This window comes from Trichosurus vulpecula, chromosome 3 (assembly GCF_011100635.1).
Source record: "Trichosurus vulpecula isolate mTriVul1 chromosome 3, mTriVul1.pri, whole genome shotgun sequence".
Lineage (NCBI taxonomy): Eukaryota > Metazoa > Chordata > Mammalia > Diprotodontia > Phalangeridae > Trichosurus > Trichosurus vulpecula.
In genome coordinates, this window is record NC_050575.1 from 316280876 (window position 1) to 316300846 (window position 19971).

Genomic DNA, 19971 nt, shown 5'->3' on the forward strand with positions numbered 1-19971 from the left:
AAAAAAATTCATCTGCTACTTCCTGGAGAGAAAAAAAAAACAAATTGTCTTTAGAATGTTACAGTCAAAATCTAGCACTCCCATATCAAAGAGAAAAGTCTTCAAACATCCAGAAAAGAAAAAAAGAGAACACAGGTAAAACCACACCAGAACTGGCAGCTTCTACTATAAATAAGAGATCTTGGATTATAATAGTCTAAAAGGCAAAAAGTATAGGCTTAAAAACCAAGAATAATTTAGCCTGCAAATCTGAGTAAAGTCCTACAGTGAGAAAAATTGATGTTAAATGGAAGAGAGGATTTCAAAGCATTTCTGATGAAAAGGCTAGAGCTGAATAGAAATTTTGAAATGGAAACATAAGCATTGAGAGGAACCTAGAAAGGCAGATTTATTTGAGCAATTGGAAGAGGATATATGATGATGGAGTTATATTCTTTTATAGCTTGGGGGGAAAGCTAAGCAACTGGGGTTAAGTGACTTGTCCAGGGTCATACAGCTAAGTACATGTCAAGTATATGAGGCCGTATTTGAACTCAGGTCCTCCTGAGTCCAGGGCCAGTGCTCTATTCACTGTGCCACCTAGCTGCCCCGTGATGGAGTACTTATATTCTTATAGGGAGATTAGAAACAAGGGTCCCATAAGAACTTTGATGCATTCAAAACACATTGAGGGAGTTAAATAAGAAAAAACAGAGTATCAGAGGGAGGATCAATTCTGTTCTGAAGGTTTAAAGAGGGGAAAGTAACAGAAATACACTAATGCAGAGAGGAGGAAGAAGTATGTGGAACTTGATATTTATTATAATGGAGTATCGAAGAAAGAATAAAATATAAGCATAGAGGAAAGGCTAAGGAGGAGGAGGCCATGAACCTCACTCTTATCTGAAACTGACAAAGGAAGTTGTACCCAAATACACATTCAAAGAGTTTTGCCTAGTTTTGTTGCTGTTTTCCTGGAGGAATTTTTTTGATCCACACTTTGTCTTCTGTGTTCAGAATTTCTGAGTTCTCTTGTATTATTTCTTGTATGATGGTATTTAGGTTTTTTGACATATGTCCTTCTGGGACATCTATAATCCTTAAGTTGTCTCTACACGTCTTGTTTTCAAAATCAATGTTTTGCTTGCATGAATATTATGCTTTTTAATGTTATTGCCTTTGGCTTCTTTTCTTCCAGATTATCCTCTATTTCCATGTATTTGCATTCCCAATCAGTTATCTTCTCTTTTGTTTCCTTGATGAGACCTGCCACCATGGATTCAAGCTTATGTTTTGCTAATGATTTCTGCTGTGTGGGCTATAAATTCTACTTTCACAATTCTTATTTCTCTTTTAAACCATTCAGGAGTATTCTGGTGTGGTTCAATGCTCTCTTGGGAATCCACAGGGAATCTGCCTGATTAGGTATCAATTCATTTTCTTTGCCTCATAATACTTATTCATAAATGCCTGAACTCTTTTCCCTAATCTGGAGGGCATTTTCTCTTCTGTTATTACTGTCTTCCTTGTTGATTTATCTGCTTATTTTCAGGGTCTTTAATTGAGTTTTCTTTTTCCTGCCATCTGTGATAATTTCAGTTTTTTTCTTTATTTCCCCCTGTTTCTTACTTTGTGACTTCTCTCATCTTTGATGGCAGTTTCCCTGAGGGTTAGATCTCAAAACTGTCTCAGCCACCTTCTAGGTTGGGCAATTTATGGTTCACCAGGGTAGGTCTGCCCTAGGTGATTTCGGGGGGAACAGAATCAGCCCCAGCTGAATACTGGGCTCTTTCCCTCAGAATTAGTAGGTGCCAGAGAGCCCCTCCCCCATACCTGTACTATCTTAGTTTCCTTTGTTCCACAGTTCTCTGACTGAACTCTGTTGTGGCCAGAAATTTTCCCCTTCTCTCTAATATTGTGTTTCTTGCTACTGTCACACTTGGAGGAAAACATCAATCTTGTGGCACTGGGAAAAGTGGGGGGGGGGATGAAAGGACTGGGGTGTAGAGTTCATTCCATTTCTGATTCATTCTTCAACAAGTCTCATTTCTTTTCCAATTTTTCCTGTAGCCATTCATTTTACTAAAAAAAAATTTAACTCCTTTTTAAAAACTCTTGCTTCATCTCTTCCAGGAATTTTAATTGAATTTGTGCCCAAAATGTGATTTTTCTTCAAGGCTTTGTAGATTTTTGGAGTCATCGTCTTCTTTTGGATTTGTGTCTTGAACGTCCCTATCACCATAATAATTTTTTATGGTGAGAGTCTTTTTTTTTACTTTATGGTAGGACCAGGCTCTGTAAGGTCTGGACTGATCTGTGGCTTCTTTCTTGGGAATATTGAATGTTGCGTTATTCAGGGGCAGTTCAGGCTGAGGATATGCAAGATATCGGTGCTCCAAACATGGCCTACTCTGGGCAAAATCTGATCACTGTCCCCTGGTTGTAAATCTGTAAGTTTCTGACCTAGGTTTGGAGCTAAGCAACAGTAGATTGCTGCTGGACTCAGCTAGAAAGTCCTGTCGGTTCCAAAGGAACTTTTGATCTGTGATTCTTGCCCCAGTCATTCCTTTGCAGGCTTCAGATTGGGTTAGAAGCTGTAACTGAGATCCTGTTTTACTCCTGAGATCAGATCCACACATATTCTGCTTATCTCTGCACTTGGTCTTTGCTTGGTATCCAGGTTAGGGAGGACCTGCTATCACTCCCTACCCCTCGTCTTGGTGCCTTCCTCAGTCCAGTATGGATCTGTAACCTTGAATTAGGTATTGAGAAGAAAAAGTTGACAGTTGGCACTGATTCCTATACTCTGCATGAGGCTGTGGCCCAGTGTGAGTCTGAGACATTGTCTTACTCTATTCTTGCATTAGAATGATTCATTCTGCATGGTCCTGGCCAGACGCCGTTCCCCAGTATTCACAGACCTCTCTATCTTTCGCCCCATGTAGACCTGGGTTGGACAAATGACTCACTGTAATTTTTTTCTTGAATTTCCAATCATGATTTGGTCTGGTGTGTTTTCTGAAGTTGTCTGGCCTGGGGAGATGGGGAAGTTCATACTACTTTTTGCTACACTGACATCTTGGTATTGTTACACCCTTTTAGTTTAAGTAACAATTTTTTTTGCCTGTCATCTTTTGCAAGAGATTTTCCTTTGCTTTGTCCTTTTCTTAATTTCTCTTTCCTTCTGGCCTATTCGGAATTCTATTCTTTATTTGAGGGCCTATGCCTTTACTTACTACTTTTTCAATCCCTCAGTTTCTCTTATAAATTTAAAGCTTTTGGATTGCCAAATTTAACCTTCTCCTCTAGCCCATTTATAAATTATTGAATTTGTAAATCCTACTCCATTTTACCCTTATTGCACTGTTCTTTTTTTCTTCTGAGCCTAGCTTATAGAAATATCAGTTCACAAAAGAAACAACGTTGAATGGAAATAGTGATGCATGGTAGGAGCCGATCTGTGTCCTGTCATGAAGTCCAGTCTGAACCCTTGCCCTTATTGTTGCCTTTAACCATAGTTTAGACTGATTATTTTCCACTGTACTCTTCTAATTAGTCTTTCCCCTTGCCTCAAGTCTCTTTCCATTCCAAAGTGATTTTCCTAAAGCAAAAATATGATCATGCCACTCTCCTATATTCTCTCTGTCTCTGTCTCTGTCTCTCTGTCTCTCTGTCTCTGTCTCTCTCTCTCTCTCTCTCTCTCTCTCTCTCTATATATATATATATATATATATATATGTATATATGTGTGTATACATATACATTTATAAGTATATACGTCTCCCTATTGCCTCTAGACAAAATATAAACTCCTGCACAATCTTGTCCTTCTCTCTCTCTGTCTCTCTCCCTCTCTCTCTTTCACTCTCTATGTATATATATACAAAATAAACATGTATATATATAAACATACATATACATATATATGTATATATTTATATACAGTACATCCATATTCCATCCAAACTAGTCTTCTCTCTATTCCTCGAACACAACCTTCCTTTTCACTGTCCATCCTCCACGCGCAGAATGTCCTCCTTCACTTCCATCTCACAGAATCCCTAACTTCCCTCATGATACAGCTCCAGTACCACCTTCTACATGAAGTCTCCCCTCCCCCTGTTCCTCCTCAGCTAAAAAGAACAGTATAAAACAAAATCTTAGAGCTGGGAGGGAAAACCTTTGAGGCAGTGTGCTGCAGTGGTTGTGTCACTGAACTTGGAGTCGGGATGCTGCTTTCTGACTCTTCACGACCCTGTTCACCATACTGTCTGTGGGGTTTTCTTGGCAAGGATACTGGAATGATTTGCTATTTCTTCCTCCAGTGGATTAGGGCAGATAGAGATTAAATGATTTGCCCAGGGTCACACAGCTAGTAAGTGTCTGAGGCCAGATTTGAACTCAGGTCTTCCTGACTCCAGGTCCAATGCCCCTGGGTTCAAATCCTACCTCATATAGTTATTAATTATGTGTCACTGAGCAAGTAATTTAACCTCTCTGGGCCTTTATCTGGTTTCTTTCTCAATAGATGGAGGAGCGGCCTCAATGGCTTCTAAGGTTCTTTCTAGCTCTAAATTTTTGGTCTTATGGCCTTAAAGGTCAAGGAGTCCAGCACCCTCATTGCACAGCAGGCTTGCACCAAAGTCATTTGAGTCTAAGTATAGGGCTCTGTCCACTTTAATACTCTATGGCAATGAAGCTATTCCAATTTGGGGAGAAGATCTTTAAAAATTCACTTGAGATTACATGCCATCTTGGGGTGGGGGACAAGGGGAAGGAAAGGAGGGGGAGAAAATTTGGAACTCAAAAACTTGTGGAACTGAGTGCTGTAAACTACAAAAAATAATTAATTGAAAAAATTAATTTGAAAGAAATTCACTTGAATATATACTTTGTTTGAACTTGAGGGATCACTGCTGGGTCACTGTGGCCACTCTCTTTTCTTTTTCCAGGCATCTGTTTTGATCTGTTCAGCATTGGTGGAGCCTATTCCTGTTCTTACATGCTTCGGTTCCTTAAACTCCTCCTACCTGAACCCTTCAGGAGGAATTTTACTTATTGGCTCATGTCCAGAATCTTTCCAAAAATTGAGGAGTAGAAAAAGATGCTTACTATACAATGTGAATCAGATGTGGGATGGATCATTTATTCCTACATAGGCAAGAGATGCTAAAGATTCATAAGTGTCCATTCAGAGAAGAGGATTCAGTAACACATTTTAACTACTGTTACAATCTTTGGTGGGTAGGGGAAGGGAATCTGATACTTAAACCTTATCAGAACATAAATCAGTTTGCAGGACTGCTAATTAGGCTTTTTATATTTCACCTTCACTCTGCACTGTCCAAACAACTCCTAGTATGTATCTACAGACAAAACTGTTAGACTTGGGATAGTTCTCATAGTAGTAGTGGCTTTCCTCTCAGAATTGCTATACTGATGGCTGAGGATTCCTCCTCATTCATCTCTGACCTGTGAGATCTAGACCCTCCAGACCTCTCCATTTCATAAGGTTACCTCCAATCCTGGACATGTACATGTTAGGTTAGGTGCACATTTGCCTAAGATCGGGAAAAAGAGACATGAAAGAGATAGAAGAAACCAAGGCTCAGTTTTGCTTGAGCCAGATCTGTGATTTATTTAGATGCCATGTGTTTGTGGCTGCATAAATGTTGGGGTGGAGGAATGGGGCCAGATGGCCCTCCTTGACCCAACTCTTGGGAAGCAGTTCAAAGCAAATTTACACAATTGGAAACCAGAAAGAAAGAGAGAGGGTAAAGAGCAGGTGGCCTCCTTTTGCACATTAACTGAGTCACCCATCCCACCACCAAGAAGGGGACTGCTTTTTATCTAGAATTAGTCTTCTCAGCAACGAGTCAGATATGGCCAGAAGAAAACTCCGCCAAAAGCTTTCACATGGTCACCCCAAAACAGAATAGTGACCGAGCTTGCTTGTTGGAATGGTCCTCCCCTAAACCTGAAATATAGTCTCCACTAGCCTATTTGCAGATTTCCATACCCTAGGACTTTCTTTCCTCAGTTTTACTTTTGGCAGCTTTCATTCGTCATCTCGTCTCTGAAACTCTATTACTTTCCATGGGAGTTAGAAGCTGAGCTGCACTTTTCCTGATAATTTTTGAAGACTTCTGTACACGGAGCATAGACAGCTCAGAGATAATTTGGTAATTTGGACTAATGAAGTGTTGGGTTTTTTAATGGACATAAGGGGTTCAAATGATCAGAGGATTTGGAACTCAAAGGGACATTAAAGACTAGTTCAACCTCTTCATTTTATAATGTGGAAACTAAGGGGAAGCTAGGTGGATAGTGTCGGGCTTAGAGTTAAGAAGACTCTTCTTTCTGAGTTCAAATCTGGTCTCAGACATTTACTAGCTATGTGACTAGCTATGTAAGTCACTTAACTCTGTTTGTCTCAGTTTTCTCATCTGTAAATGAATTGAAGAAGGAAATGACAAACCACTCCAGTATCTTCGCCAAGAAAACCCTAAATGGGGTCATGAAGAGGATCCTCTTATAAATAGAGAGTATGTCTTGCCCAGAGTTATGGAAGTAGTAAATATCATTGAGTCCTTAGAACCTAGAACAGTGCTTTGCACTCAGGCCCTCAATATTTTTTTTTTCCTTTTGTATTTGAGTAGAGTTGAAGTCCAGTTCCTCTAACTCCAAATTTTCCCTGTGAGTAGCCACTGCCCAAGAATTATAGGATCATCTTTGTGATCCTAGAATTGTGTATTCCACCTCCTACAACTTCCAGATAATGGCCCAGGTTACAGCAAGAACTTTTTCTTCAGAAAGCATGATTCCAAATAGACCCAGTTCTGGTGGAAGACAAAGCTTGCTTTATCCATTCTTGACCACTAGATGGCGGGCGCTGTCTTTTTTAACTGGAAAAATAAAGTTAAATTAAAAGGGTGGAAGGAGAAAGAGGGGTAAATAAAGAAAGAATTCTCCTTTCCAAGAACAATTTAAAAAACCCACCCCATTTATTTTCGATCTGAGACAAAGAATTGTCAGGAGTTAGAGTCTCCAATAGAAAAACTCAGAGACCTTTTTGTTTTCTGAGTTCTTAACCATCCAAAGTCATGAGAAGTCCCTTTAAAAAAAAAGTGAAATACAGTATTGTGAATCCTGAAATCTGAAACCGAGAAACAGAATTGCAGGGAAAGAAGGAGGAAAACCTTGAACTCTTCCAGACAATTGCTTCCAGGGGAGCTTCAGAAAGTAAAAAGAAGCAGCAAAACGCAGAAGGGAACTTTGAATGGCTTATTTGTGAGAAGAATCCAGGAGCTTTCTGAAGACAATTTGTTCCCCTTTTCTGGATATAATGGCTATTGTGGAGCAAAGAGCCCTTAGGATTGGCTTCAAGTGTCTCTCTTTAGCTACTTTGGTGCTTGTTTGTGCTGGACAAGGTGGAAACAGGGAGAACGGGGGTCCTGCCTGCTATGGAGGATTTGACCTATACTTCATTTTAGACAAGTAAGTGGCTTTGGTTGTTTTGCTTGCAGAAGAATTGTTATTTGACCCATTTGCAGGGTACAGGCTAAGAGCCCCCTGCATTCTGGAAAACACTCCGACTTTTGCCTTATTTTTTGAACAGTTGGTAATACGTCCGAAAGTTTGGGACCAGAAAGAGTCTCAAGCATGAGCTGAGTCCTGATGGGTACCTTAGCATCCTTTGCAATAGCAGGCTAGATGTGGCTGTTGCTGGTTCCAGGGGAATTACCCAGACCTTCTGTTGTAAGCCTTTGTTAGGACTGGTCCAGTTCTGGGTCTGCTGTACAGCTTCCACCACTGCCTTAGAGTCTGCAAAGGGGAAAACTCTGATTTCTAAGCATCTTTCTCTCCCAGTTGCTGATCCTCATTCCCTCAGAAAGGATGACTTTCTCCACTACTGAGGGGTTTGCAAAGGTTGCCTTTAAACACTGCTCTGCTGGAAGGATTTGTTGTACTTTCTCTCTGTTCCACGCACATGCTCAGGGTGAGATGCTTGTTGATAATGACAACTCTACTATTTCAAGAAGTGTAAATATTGTTACTATCCCAGCTCTGTTGTTCACTACCTGGGCAATTTTGGAAAAATCACTCCTTCTCCTTTGGCCTCAGTTTCCAAATCTGTAAAATGGACAAATTGTACTAGAGGAGCTTTAAATTCCTCTGCAGATCTGCATTCTGTAAAATAAAGATATTCTAAAGCACTGAATTGACTTTTCCTATCAGTTAGAGTTTATTTCTTTTAGAGATGAAAAAGGACTTTAGAAACCTTTTAATCCAATCCCCCTTATTCTCCTAAGAAATAGTGAAACATAAAGAATTTTGAAGGTGAAGAGGAAAGAAGGAATTATGGTAACAAGCATTTATTAAGCTCCTACTATATGCCATGTACTTTATAAATATCTCATTTGTTGAAAAAGAGGAAGGGAATAAGCATTTATTAAGTACCTACTATGTGCCCAGCACTGTGCTAAATGCTTTAGAAATACCATCCTATTTGATCTTCACAACAATTTTGGGAGATAGGTGCTATAATTATCATCCCCATTGAGACAGATGGAATTGAAGGGACAGCTAACAAGTATTTGAGATCCCACTTGAACTCAGATCTTCTTGATTCCAGGCCTAATGCTTTATTCACTGCACCACCTAGCTGCTACCTAGTCAGATGCTCTAGCATCTGAGGTGGTTGGAAGCAGAAAAAGAATCATCAGTTAAAAGATTTAGAGGAGAGACTATGCCTCAGAGATGATCTAGCTCAACCTCGAGTAAACTTAGGCAGAGTTAGGGAAGGTTAGTTGCTCAAACTCACACTCAGCTGCTAGTAACAGAGCTAAGCTTCACATCTAGCCCTTGGCTTAATGGCCAGAGCTCCTCCCATAACATGCTACCTTTGTCTCCAGTTATATAAGGCATATTTCATGGAGAGAAGGTAGTGAAGATGAAGGACTCATGCATCTGTTTGCTTTTTGACTAACATGAGGCCATAGATGGGGCATAGGGTCCCATGAGGAAGTCTTGATTTTATGACTAACATGAACATTGTGGGATTTAACTCCAACAAAGTAGAAAGTCCAAAGAATTAAACATTTCCCAAACTTTAAACCATGGCAAAGCCTCACTCATTTCAAGAAAGTATAGGAACATCTACTAACAACAGTGAAGGAAAAAAGGGCTCTTATTCAGAAGGAAGCCTAAATTCATTGGAAGATCTGTCCATTTGCTAATATCAGGAAAGCCACTTGCCATTGACATGGGAGTGAAATGAATTTTACAGGCTGGAAAGTATTTGGGAGCTTGGAAATATTTTTTGAAAGAGCTCTGAAAAAATAAGCTGGCCAACTCTACCTCAAGTATGCTTTTCAATAGCCCTGGATATATAGATTTATGAAAATATGTATATGTATGTGTGCATGTACATACATACATACACACATACATATTGTATATTTTGGGTTAGAGTGTATGGCTTTTTCTTTCTTCCATAAAAACTGTTTTGAACTTTGGATTCTCCAACTGAAAAGTGAGAGCTCTCTCTGGAAGATTTATGAGAGGCTAAATCCTGAAAACATGCTCTTCTACTGAGAAATGGAATTTCTTTTGTTCCTTCCAGCCACAGAGAGCACCAGCTTGCAAATTCCATTGGCTATACCTCAAAGCCCTTCCCTGGGTTCTTGTCCTTCACAAAACCTAGCCGGGGCTCAGAGCTGCTCCTTTCTTTGTGTCCTAAATTCTGAAGTTTCCATTCCAGAGGGAGATGCCCCGTTCACACTGGACTCATATTGACATTTGGACAGAATAAGTGATCCAGGGAGATGAGTTAAGTCCTAAACTTGGTATGGAAAAACATGGTATGGAAAAGGAATGCCAGAATGTTAGAAAGACTTGAGTTCAGGGGTAGCTAGGTGGCGCAGTGAGTAGAGCACCAGCTCTGGAGTCAGGAGGACCTGAATTCAAATCCAGCCTCAGACACTTGACTCATTTACTAGCTGTGTGACTTTGGGCAAGTCACTTAACCCCAATGGCCCTGCCTTCCTCCCTCAAAAAAAGAAAGACATGAGTTCAAATCTCAGCTTTGCTTCTCACAACCTGTATGAGTTATGTCTCCCCTCTTCACCTCAGTTTCTACCACTATAAAAATATTTCAATATATATGAATAATATTATTAAATATCAATGATAGTTAGCTTTCCTATAATACTTTAAAGTTTACAAAGCATATCACATGTTATCTTATTTAATCCTCACAATAACTCTGTAAGGTAGGTGCTATTAGTTCACTCATATTTTATAGTTGAGGAAACTGAGGCTCAAAGAATCGGAAGTGACTTGCCCAGGATCACACAATCTGGGGCAAGATTTGAACTCAAGTCTTCCTGTCTCCAAATCTAGCACTCAATCCAGCAAGCTACCCCCTAGTAGTTAGATGAATGTTAAACATGGAACCTCGAGAAAGAATGCTATTTCTATAGTTCTAAGACTGGGGAAGGTCGGGAATTAGATTCTGAACAAATATGTGCCCTTAAAGTTACCAGAACTTGATTTGTTTCCTCCTGGATAACACATCAAACAAAGAGAGGTCAGTTTTGATGGTAGGTACAACATGCCCTGAACTGAAACTTAGGATTTTAAGATCTATGTCTAGAAAGGAGCCTAAAAGAGTATCTAATCAAGAGGTGACAAATTTATACACCCAAAACTCCTGAGGGTGGCCAGATTAAAAGGTAATTGATCAATATTTAACAAAACAAATATAACAAAGGTAATACTAATTTATGCTTTCCTAAGTCAATATGAAGCCTGCAGAGATCTGCTTCTATCTGATCTAGTCCAACACCTTCTCCCCATTTTACAGATGACATAACTGAGACTGAGAAAGGTTAAATTGCTTACCCAAAGTGACATGAGTAATAAAGAAGAAGAGAACCAGGCCTTGGATTTGTCCTTCTGGCTCCAAATGCATCACTCTTCTGACTTTGCACATTGTTTTAACTCAGCTGGGCTTAGCCCATCCTTTGCGTGTGGCTCCTTCTTGCCCGTCTGGATCATAGCTCTGTTTATAAATTTTATGTGATTTGGCTAGAGGATGAGTTGGGTCAAAGAGCCAAGAGATACAGAATGGTGTGGTAGAAAGTTTGCTGAACTTGGAATCAGAGACCTAGGTTCAAATCCCAACTCTGATGCTTTCTATTCTGGTGACCATGAGCAAGTCATGGCAAATCTCTCTCAGATTCAGTTTTCTTATCCATAAAATGGGGACAAGAATACTTTCACAGCTCGTATAACATGGGTTTTTCTTAGGGAAGTGCTCCATAGACCTTAAAATCTCTCTTTTTTTTTAAGTCCAGACCTATGATTTCATTGTTATGAGAAACTTCCAGTTAGGAAAATCCCTCCACTAGTACAGACAGATAAACATCTAGAGCTGCATGGGCACCATAGACTTAAGTGACTTACCCACAGTCACACAAATAGTATCAGAGTGAGGATTGGAGCCCAGGGCTTCAAGGTGAACCTTATATCTCATACTACTTTAAATATGACTTCTTATATATAAATAGTCTAGGAATGGGTTCACTGGCCTACCTCTTCTGTCCTCGAATGACTCTTAAGAAATTATTTATTGGTGGGGAGTTGTTGCTGTTATGCACCCAACAAGATGGCTGTAGAAATCCCCCTGATTCATTGCCTTGGGGCTTCCCAAAGCTATGTGTTGCTTCTTCTAGCTTGCAAGAACAATACCCCCAAATTGAGACCAATTGATTGCATTCAAATATCCTTTCACCCACCCCTTCCACTACCTTCCTTCCTGGCTCTGATTTTCTCATCATTTTGACAAGACGAAAGCTTCAGTTCATTTTTATTCTCAAGAAAAATGCCACTCTGTCTTGGTGGGAACCCTGTATATATATATTTAGTGGAACATCATGTTTGTTCAACTGGGAGCAAAGATTCCTTAATGATAACCTAGAAGACCACAGTAACACAATAGGGCATTATTAGTAGCTCGGAAGACTAGACTGATAGCTTGGCCTGCACAGTGCTTTAGTGATGGAATTTCATGTTCATTTAAACACACTTTTCTGGTTATGGTCAAAAGAAAGCCTAGTGCTGGGAATTCAATCAGGCTTTCCCTCCTTTCCCTTATGAAATTTGGAATGTCACTAACCAGAGGAAAAACTTCCTAACACTTAGAGCTGCCCCAAAGAGCAATGGCCTATCCTAGGAAGTACTGAATCCTTTATCAATGGAGATCCACAAACAGAGACTGGATGACCCATTGTAGGGGGTACATTAGAGAAAACACCTGTTCGGGCCCAGGCTGGCCTAGATGACCCCTGGAGATCTTTTTCAACTCTAAAAATCAGTGAGCATACTATGATCCTAAAGACAAATGATATGTATGCATCTAACCTCCTTTCAATCACAGTTGAACACATCTCCCATGGTTAGTCTTCTCGAAGTGGTGTAACCTATTCTCCAGCCTACCAACAAAATCCCTGGTCCATCTTTTCTCTTTGGCAGACCTTTATAATTATGTTGCTTTCCATTTCACATTGGCCCAACTTGTCAAAGATTTCCAGTTTCTTTAGAGAGTGGAAGATGTTTATTGCATTCTAGTATTTATCTTTAACTAGCTAGTCCCTATCCCTATCCGTATGTATTTTAAGTCCGTCATGTACTACTGTGTACCTTTATCAGACACAGACACAGACACACACACACACACACACACATACGCACACAACAATTTTTGATTGATATGGGTAGTCAGTGATCACCCAAAGGTTTGTTCAGGGGAGTCAAAAACAATGAATTCATTACTAGATGTTATAAAGGCTTTTATTTAACACAGATTTGTGTGACAACTTCCTCCTTTACCCAACAAGAAGGTTACTCAATACACCCCTTTCCATCCACTCTTTCACTCTCTTCAGCCCAGTTTCTTTCTTCTCTGCTCTGCTGATAACTCCCTCGTTTTCACCTGGAATAATCTCTTAATTTCCTTTTGAACAATGCCTTTGTTCCCTTTAATTCAGTCAAAAAATCCTGCTTTTTCACTTCATTTGGACAGATGGCATAATGTAAGAGCTGGAAAATCATCTGGTCTAACCCATTCACTTTACAGATGGGGAAACTGAGGTTGAGACAGGAAAAATGACTTGCTTAAGATCACACAGATGATAGAGGACAGAACTGGGATTTGCCTGTTGACTCCAAATTGAGGGCTCTTCCTTCCCCATCGAACTTTTACTTCTGGAACATGTGTAGCCTCCATGATAATAGTGAACAGCTTAGATGGGCATGTTCTCTTGCTTTTTTGATGCCTGTATTTTCTTGGAATGTTGTCTTGTCTGTTGAAATACCTCAATTCAGCAAGCATTTGTCAAGCACCCACTACAAGGGGTATACAAATTTGTATCAGTTTGGGGATACAAGAACAAAAAAGGAAGATAAGGAATCTGAAGGGAATCAATGGAATGCCCTTAAGGAGTTTATGATCTAATAGGGGTGGGTTACAGGGTACTAACATAGAAACAAATAACTGTGAGAAAAGGTTGAATGTAAGAAATGCAAAAGAAAGAGCCAGATAAAGTACCATCAGAAATTTGAGAAGAGAGAGGTAACTTACTTGGGAGATGAAGAAATCACCATAATGGTTGCCATTCATTTAGTGTTTGAAGATTGAAGACACACAAAGTCTTCAAAGAGAAGGTGGCACCTGAATTTTGTTTTGAATGTAGGACTCCTGTCATAGCCACCTAATCAGTGGTTCCATTTCCAATCTGTCCTCCACATTTCAAAATTATGTTCCTAAGGAGTGTCCTTCCCTTGTTCAAAAATCCTGCAGTGGCTCCCTATCACCTACCAGATAAAATATGGTAGTCAAGCCTCTCCATAATATAGCACCCACCAATCATTCAAACCTCATTTTATACTATTCTTTTCATCGATTCTATGTTCTAGTAACACTGGACTATTAGGTGTTCCCTGAACTGTCATCTCTAATTTCTATTCATTTAAACAGTCCATTCTTCATGCCAGGAAAGCATTGCCTCTTCATCTCTGTTTTCTGAGATTCCTAGTCTTCCTTCAAAGCTCTTTTTGGGGGCCACCTATTTCATGAAGCCTTCCCTGATCAATCACACTTAGTTGTTAATGTCTTCTCCCTTTATTTTCCCTGTGTTATACTTATATCTATCTATTTGTATATATATGTATATGTGTATACATGTAGGTATACACATATACATACATAGACACAGACATATCTACATATCTCTGTGTTGTATCTTTCCATTAGAATATAAGTTCCTTGGGAACAGGAACTGTTTTGTTTTTGTCTGTGTATCCTTAGCACTTACCACAATGCTTTGTGCATAGTAAATGTTTGTTGAATTGGATAGACAATGATGGGGTAGGCTGGGGAGGAGATCTATTCTAGACAAAGACAAAAAGAACAGAATAAGAACAGGTAGAATTGTCTAGTTCATCTACAACACAGAATAGGTGAATAGTATGGAATTGCATTTATTAAACATTATGTGCTAAGGACTTTGCTAAGTGCTGAAATTAGAAATAGAAGAGCAAAACAGTTCATGCTGTCAAGAAATTCACATTCTCACTGGTGAATGTAATATACAGAGGAGAGTTCAGCTGTCAGATGGATGGAAAGGCCTGGTGGTTCTTAGGGTTCAGCTCCAGCGCATCTAGACCAGCAATGCATGGTGGTCTTTGTAGCTCAGTGGCAGGGCAGATGGTTGGCCCTCCATCTTTCTGGAAAGATTGTAATTGATGATTTCCTTCTCATCTAAGGGATGTGAGTAAGCCATGTTGGTCCAGTAGCTAAGGTCTAGGCCCACGAATGTTGGGAAGATCCTGGTGGGCTCTGCGCAGATGGCAATTGGGTGATGGCCAATGGGGTAAGGAATAGTGTGATAGAAGGCTTAAGGAGTAAGCTGGAGCAAGATTGTGAAGGGCCTTGAATACCAGTATAAGGCATCCTCTGAGGAGCCCCCAAAGATTTTTGAGTGACATGTATTATTGAGAATCAATGGACAGCAGTAGACATGCTAGAGTGAAGAGAGCAGAAGACCCCAGGCAGACAGATCTATTAAGACATAGCTTCTAATTAATTCCTAGTCAGGCTTAGTTAGGAGGCTATTGTAGTAGTCTGAGAAGATGAAGGTCTTTAACCATGAGAATTAGGAAAAAGAGGGTGGGGAGACTCAGTTGAGAGACATTTTGAGCATAGATTCATAAGCATTTGACAATGATTTTATGTGGGAGGTAAGGGAGAGAAAAAAGTCAGTAAAGACTCTGAGGTTTTGGACCTGGGTGAAGCAGAAGAGATGCCATCAACAGAAATGGAGAAGCAGGTATTTTGTGGGGAAGCAGAGATAATTCATTCAGTTTGGGATGCATGTAGTTTGATGTGCTCCCGGGAACAATGGGGGTTCAGCAGGACGTTAAAAATGCAGAGGAGCTCTGGGAGACACTGAGGTCAGGAATCACCTTTGTAGAGGTAACCTTTGAAGATCTCAATATGAGTGAGATCACCAAGGGAGAGATGGTAGAGAGAAAAAGAAATCTGAGTTCAGAGCCTTGGAGGATAACCAAGAAATAGAAAAGCAACAGTCAAATAAGTAGAAGAGAAATTCATATAATGACACTGAGGTCAATGAAGGAGAGGAGGGATTCATGTCCTGTGCTACAGAGGGTCAAAGAGGAGAAGGACTGAAAAAAGGTCATTGGCTTTAAGACAAGGACATAAAGAAGTTACTTTTACAAGGAGCTGAGGAATGGGCAGATGGTGGAAAGAGTGGAGACAAGGTATATAGATCACTCTAAAAATGTGACAGTGAAAGGAAGGAGAAATAAAAGATGATAATTTCTGAATGGTAACAGGATCAACCTTGAGTCACAATGTATTGAATCAGGGCTTCTGCCTGTTCGAAGAAGAAATTGATATAGGTAGATAGATTTACATATGTGTGTGTATACATACATACATATATATATATACACACAGATGAAAACAGAATGGATGGAGTTCCAAATTTGAGCTAATTACACTACTCTGGATTTTAACTTTTGGAACCTGTTTCCATTGAAAACTGTTGTTGACAGAGTGGAGAGAGAGAGCACTGGCCCTGGAGTGAGGAGGACCTGAGTTCAAATCTAGCCTCAGATGCTTACTAGCTATGTGACCCTAGGTAGATTACTTAACCCTGTTTACCTCAGTTTCCTCATCTGTAAAATGAGCTGGATAAGGAAATGGCAAACCACTCCAGTATCTTTGCCAAGAAAACCCCAAAAAGGTTCACAGGAATATGAGTGAAACGACTCAACTTGGTCAACTCATTCATTGTCACTCAGTGCACAATACTGAACCAGATGTTATGGGTAATGGAGATGAATTGAAAGACATGGTTTCTCCCCTCCAGGGGCTTATAATCTAGTTAGTGGGGAAAGCAAATAAGCAAAAAAATTTTTTTTTTGAGAATAAGAGCAAAATAAAAATAATATAGTAGCAAATTTATGGAGAAACTGAGGAATACAAGACAAGGGGAATGATTGTCGTGGTAAGGGTGAACCTAATCAGGAAAGCTTCCTGAGCTAGGTGTTAAAGAAAATCATGTGTATAGATTAACAAGGAGATGGGAGGGAATCCAAAGAACACAGAAGTGAGAAACAAGCACAAGTGTGACCATGAAAGAAAAACCAAACAAACTTGGTTCAGTTAGGCAAATAAGCACCAGTCAAGGAACACTGTCTTTCTAATTAGATGATACTACTGTTGAGGATCAATATTTCTGAAAATGTATGCAACAAAGAATGCATTTTATCTTTCCCACACAGTGCGTATATACTTGTATGTTATCATGCAGTAGGTGCTTAATAAATGCTTGTTGATTGAGCTGAATCAAAGTTCAGATTATCCTTTGGTTTGGTACTTAGAGATAAATCATGTACAAGTGTCAGGGACTTCAGGTAGATTTATGTCAGCCAAGGCAGGGCTGATAACAGAATCCAAGGTCACGGATGGTCATCTCCTGTTTCACCTGCATGTGGTCTGCGTCTGGTCTCCAGCCTTCTCTTGACTCACTCTGAGGAGTCTTTTCTCAGTTCCTGCATCCCCCTCCCACATCCTCAAATGGGCTGCTCAGCTGGTCCTTTCCTGGCCTTCATACAAGAATTCTCAATATAAAGCTTTCCTAAATCAGAGTCTCACCCAAAAGAAGTTTTTATTGCCTTTCACTGTATGTTCTTTGGTGGGATTATAGGATTTTAGATTTGGAAGTAACCTCAGAGGTTATGTAGTTCAACTCCTTCACTTTATAGATGAGAGAACTCAAGCCCAGAGAGTTTAAGTGATTTGCACATAGTCACATTCTAAGGGATAGGGCTGAGACTCAAACTCAAGTTTTCAGATCCCATATCCAGTGATTTCTTTCATTTCCCCAGGCTTCCCTCCACTTCCCTCCATAGACAACTCCTTGCTTTTTTCCTGGATGTCTGTGTTGGGAAGTTCTTTTTTTTTCTTTAAAGTCCAACCTTTCCTTTAGTGATGGGGTAAGAGGGAGTGACTGTCTCTGACTCTCATCTCCCTTGAGATGGCAGGCCTCATTCTTTCACAGTTGTCCTACTCCTGCTAGGGTGTTCTCTGAAAGGACCAGATACTTTCAGAGGATTATGGCATTTAGAGGTAAAAGATACCTGGGGGATTGTTATCATTTTTTTTTATAGTTGGTGAAGTAGAGGACCTGAGAAGTGAAATAATTTCCCCAAGAACAAACTGTTATTAACAGGTCAAAGCCAGGATTCAAATCAAATCAAGGTCCCTCAACTGCTACCCAGCGCTCATTCCACAATGCCACGTGTTTCTTTGTTTCTTGTGTGTTTATCTTATTCATTCTAGTAAGAAGAGTTCTTTGTAAGTTCTTTCTAAGTTCTTCAAAGCAAGTTCTTTGACAAGGGAGCTAGGTATTTGCCTCAGTTTCCCCATCTGTAAAATGAGAAGGAAATGACAAACCACTCCAAACCACTCTGCCAAGAAAACCCTAAATGGGGTCCTGAGGAGTCAGACACAACTGCAAAATGACTGAACAGCAAGAACAATAACAGGTTTTTTGAAGGCAGACACCATCCCTTCTGCTTCTCCTATAGCCCGTGTATTTCAGAAGAGCAGAATGATGGAACAAAATAAGTTTAAGACCTAATCAAGAGGCTTGGGTTTCCATCCCAGCTCTGATGCTTATAAACTGCGACCAAGGGGTCGAGGCCTTTAAGCTCTCTAGGCCTCATCTACAAAACAGGAATGATAATTGTTCTATTTACATCAGCAGGATGTTATAAATGAGATAAAGGACATGAAACATCCTTGTAAATTGCAAAAGACTTTAAAAAATCACGAAGCATTGCTCTTAATAATAGTTTCCAATTCTATTGATAGTGCTTTAAGTTTACAAAATACTTTACTATCATTATCCCCATTTTACAGATCAGATGCGTAGAAGTTAAGCCCGTGGTCACTCAGTAAGAAGTAGTATCAGGGCTGAGATTTGAACCCAGGTCTATAGACTTAGATCCAGAGCTTCTTCACTATACCTTACTACCTCTGCTATTGGGCATACATTAAATCTTTCATAAATGCTTGTTAAATGCTAAAATCATTAAAGATGGTTGGAATTTGGGACATATTTCTGTATAATTTCTGCAAAATGAAAAAAAAAAGCCATTGGCTTGGCTGACATGATGTAATCTAATTATTTTTTCAGCATGCACATGGCAGGTCTGAGAAATATGCCAGGGACTATGCCAAGTGCCCTGTATGTCTTTTGCTGCAGGGAAGCCAATTAGCAAGAGGTTATTTTGAACATTCACCTGGCAACAGTCTGGGGCTCCTTTACACATTGAAAACAGACACACATTTTTAGTCATGTCCAGGATCAAATCTCATTTATATTTATAGGAAACATACCTAAGCCAGCTAAGGATGCCAAGCTTTGCTCCTGGATTGGAGTGGCTTCTTCAGCACTCAGAGTAATTACAGGTTATCTCAAGACAGTTACTTCCTTTAGCATTTCGGAAGTATATTCTCAGCTTTGACGCTCTTACAGGGGAAGCAAAGTGTGGGCTATTTCTTGGCTGACACAAACAAACAAGCCCTCCATGGTCTGGCTCTGACCTGCCTTTTCTAGTCTTATTACATATTACTCTTCTTCACACACTCAGGGTTCCAGCCAAATCAGCCTCCTTGCTGTTGTCTGAACAGGGCATTCCATCCCCCATCTCTATGTCTTTGTGCAGGCGGCTGGCTCTGGTTGGAATGGCCTCTCTCCTCACCTCTGCCTCAATATCCCCTCACTCCCACCCCAGAGACAGAATTTCTGGGTAATTAATAATCAACTTGTTAATTAGGCCAACTGGCAATCAATAAATTGATGATTAATGGTTTCCTCTCAGTTAACCCAAGACAAGCCCCGGAGAGCCTGAGAGCTTTAAATAATCCTTGAAAGGGAATTCCCTCGACAAGTGAAAAATCAACCCTGATAGGTGGTCCTTTAATGAAGAGGTGGTCTAAAAGTCTTCAGCTCCTCCCGCTGAGAATGTGGCTTGATTATGAGACTCGGCCACTTTCAGCAATCTAAATAGGGGACTCCAGGGTCACCCTAAACTCTAATGTAGGGGTACCAGGACAGGGGGCTCTGTTCCCTGGGGTAAGAACTCTCCCAGACTGGATTCTGTTTATATTCTAAATAGAATTTATGTCTCCTAGTTGGGTGGGGTCTTACCAAGATTGAAGAGCATGTTCCTTTGACACTAGAGTTAATCTCCTCAATCAATCTACTTCAAAGACAGGAGCTGAGCCTTAATGAGAAAATAGAAAAGAAAAGCCTGGATCCCAACTTAATAATTAATTAATACTCCCAATTTATTACTATAATAGTAAAATAAGAATTTCTCATTACATGT

The 19971-nt window shown here is 40.0% G+C and overlaps 1 protein-coding gene across 1 annotated transcript in view; it reads left to right on the top strand.

The window, feature by feature from the left end:
* Positions 1–7289: 7289 nt before the first annotated feature.
* ANTXR1 (ANTXR cell adhesion molecule 1) overlaps positions 7290–19971 on the top strand; it is a 309492-nt gene continuing 296810 nt past the window's right edge. Inside the window, exon 1 of the mRNA XM_036751470.1 lies at positions 7290–7476. Coding sequence (XP_036607365.1) covers positions 7325–7476 — 152 coding nt within the window. The 5' untranslated portion in view covers positions 7290–7324. The remainder of the gene's footprint in view (positions 7477–19971) is intronic.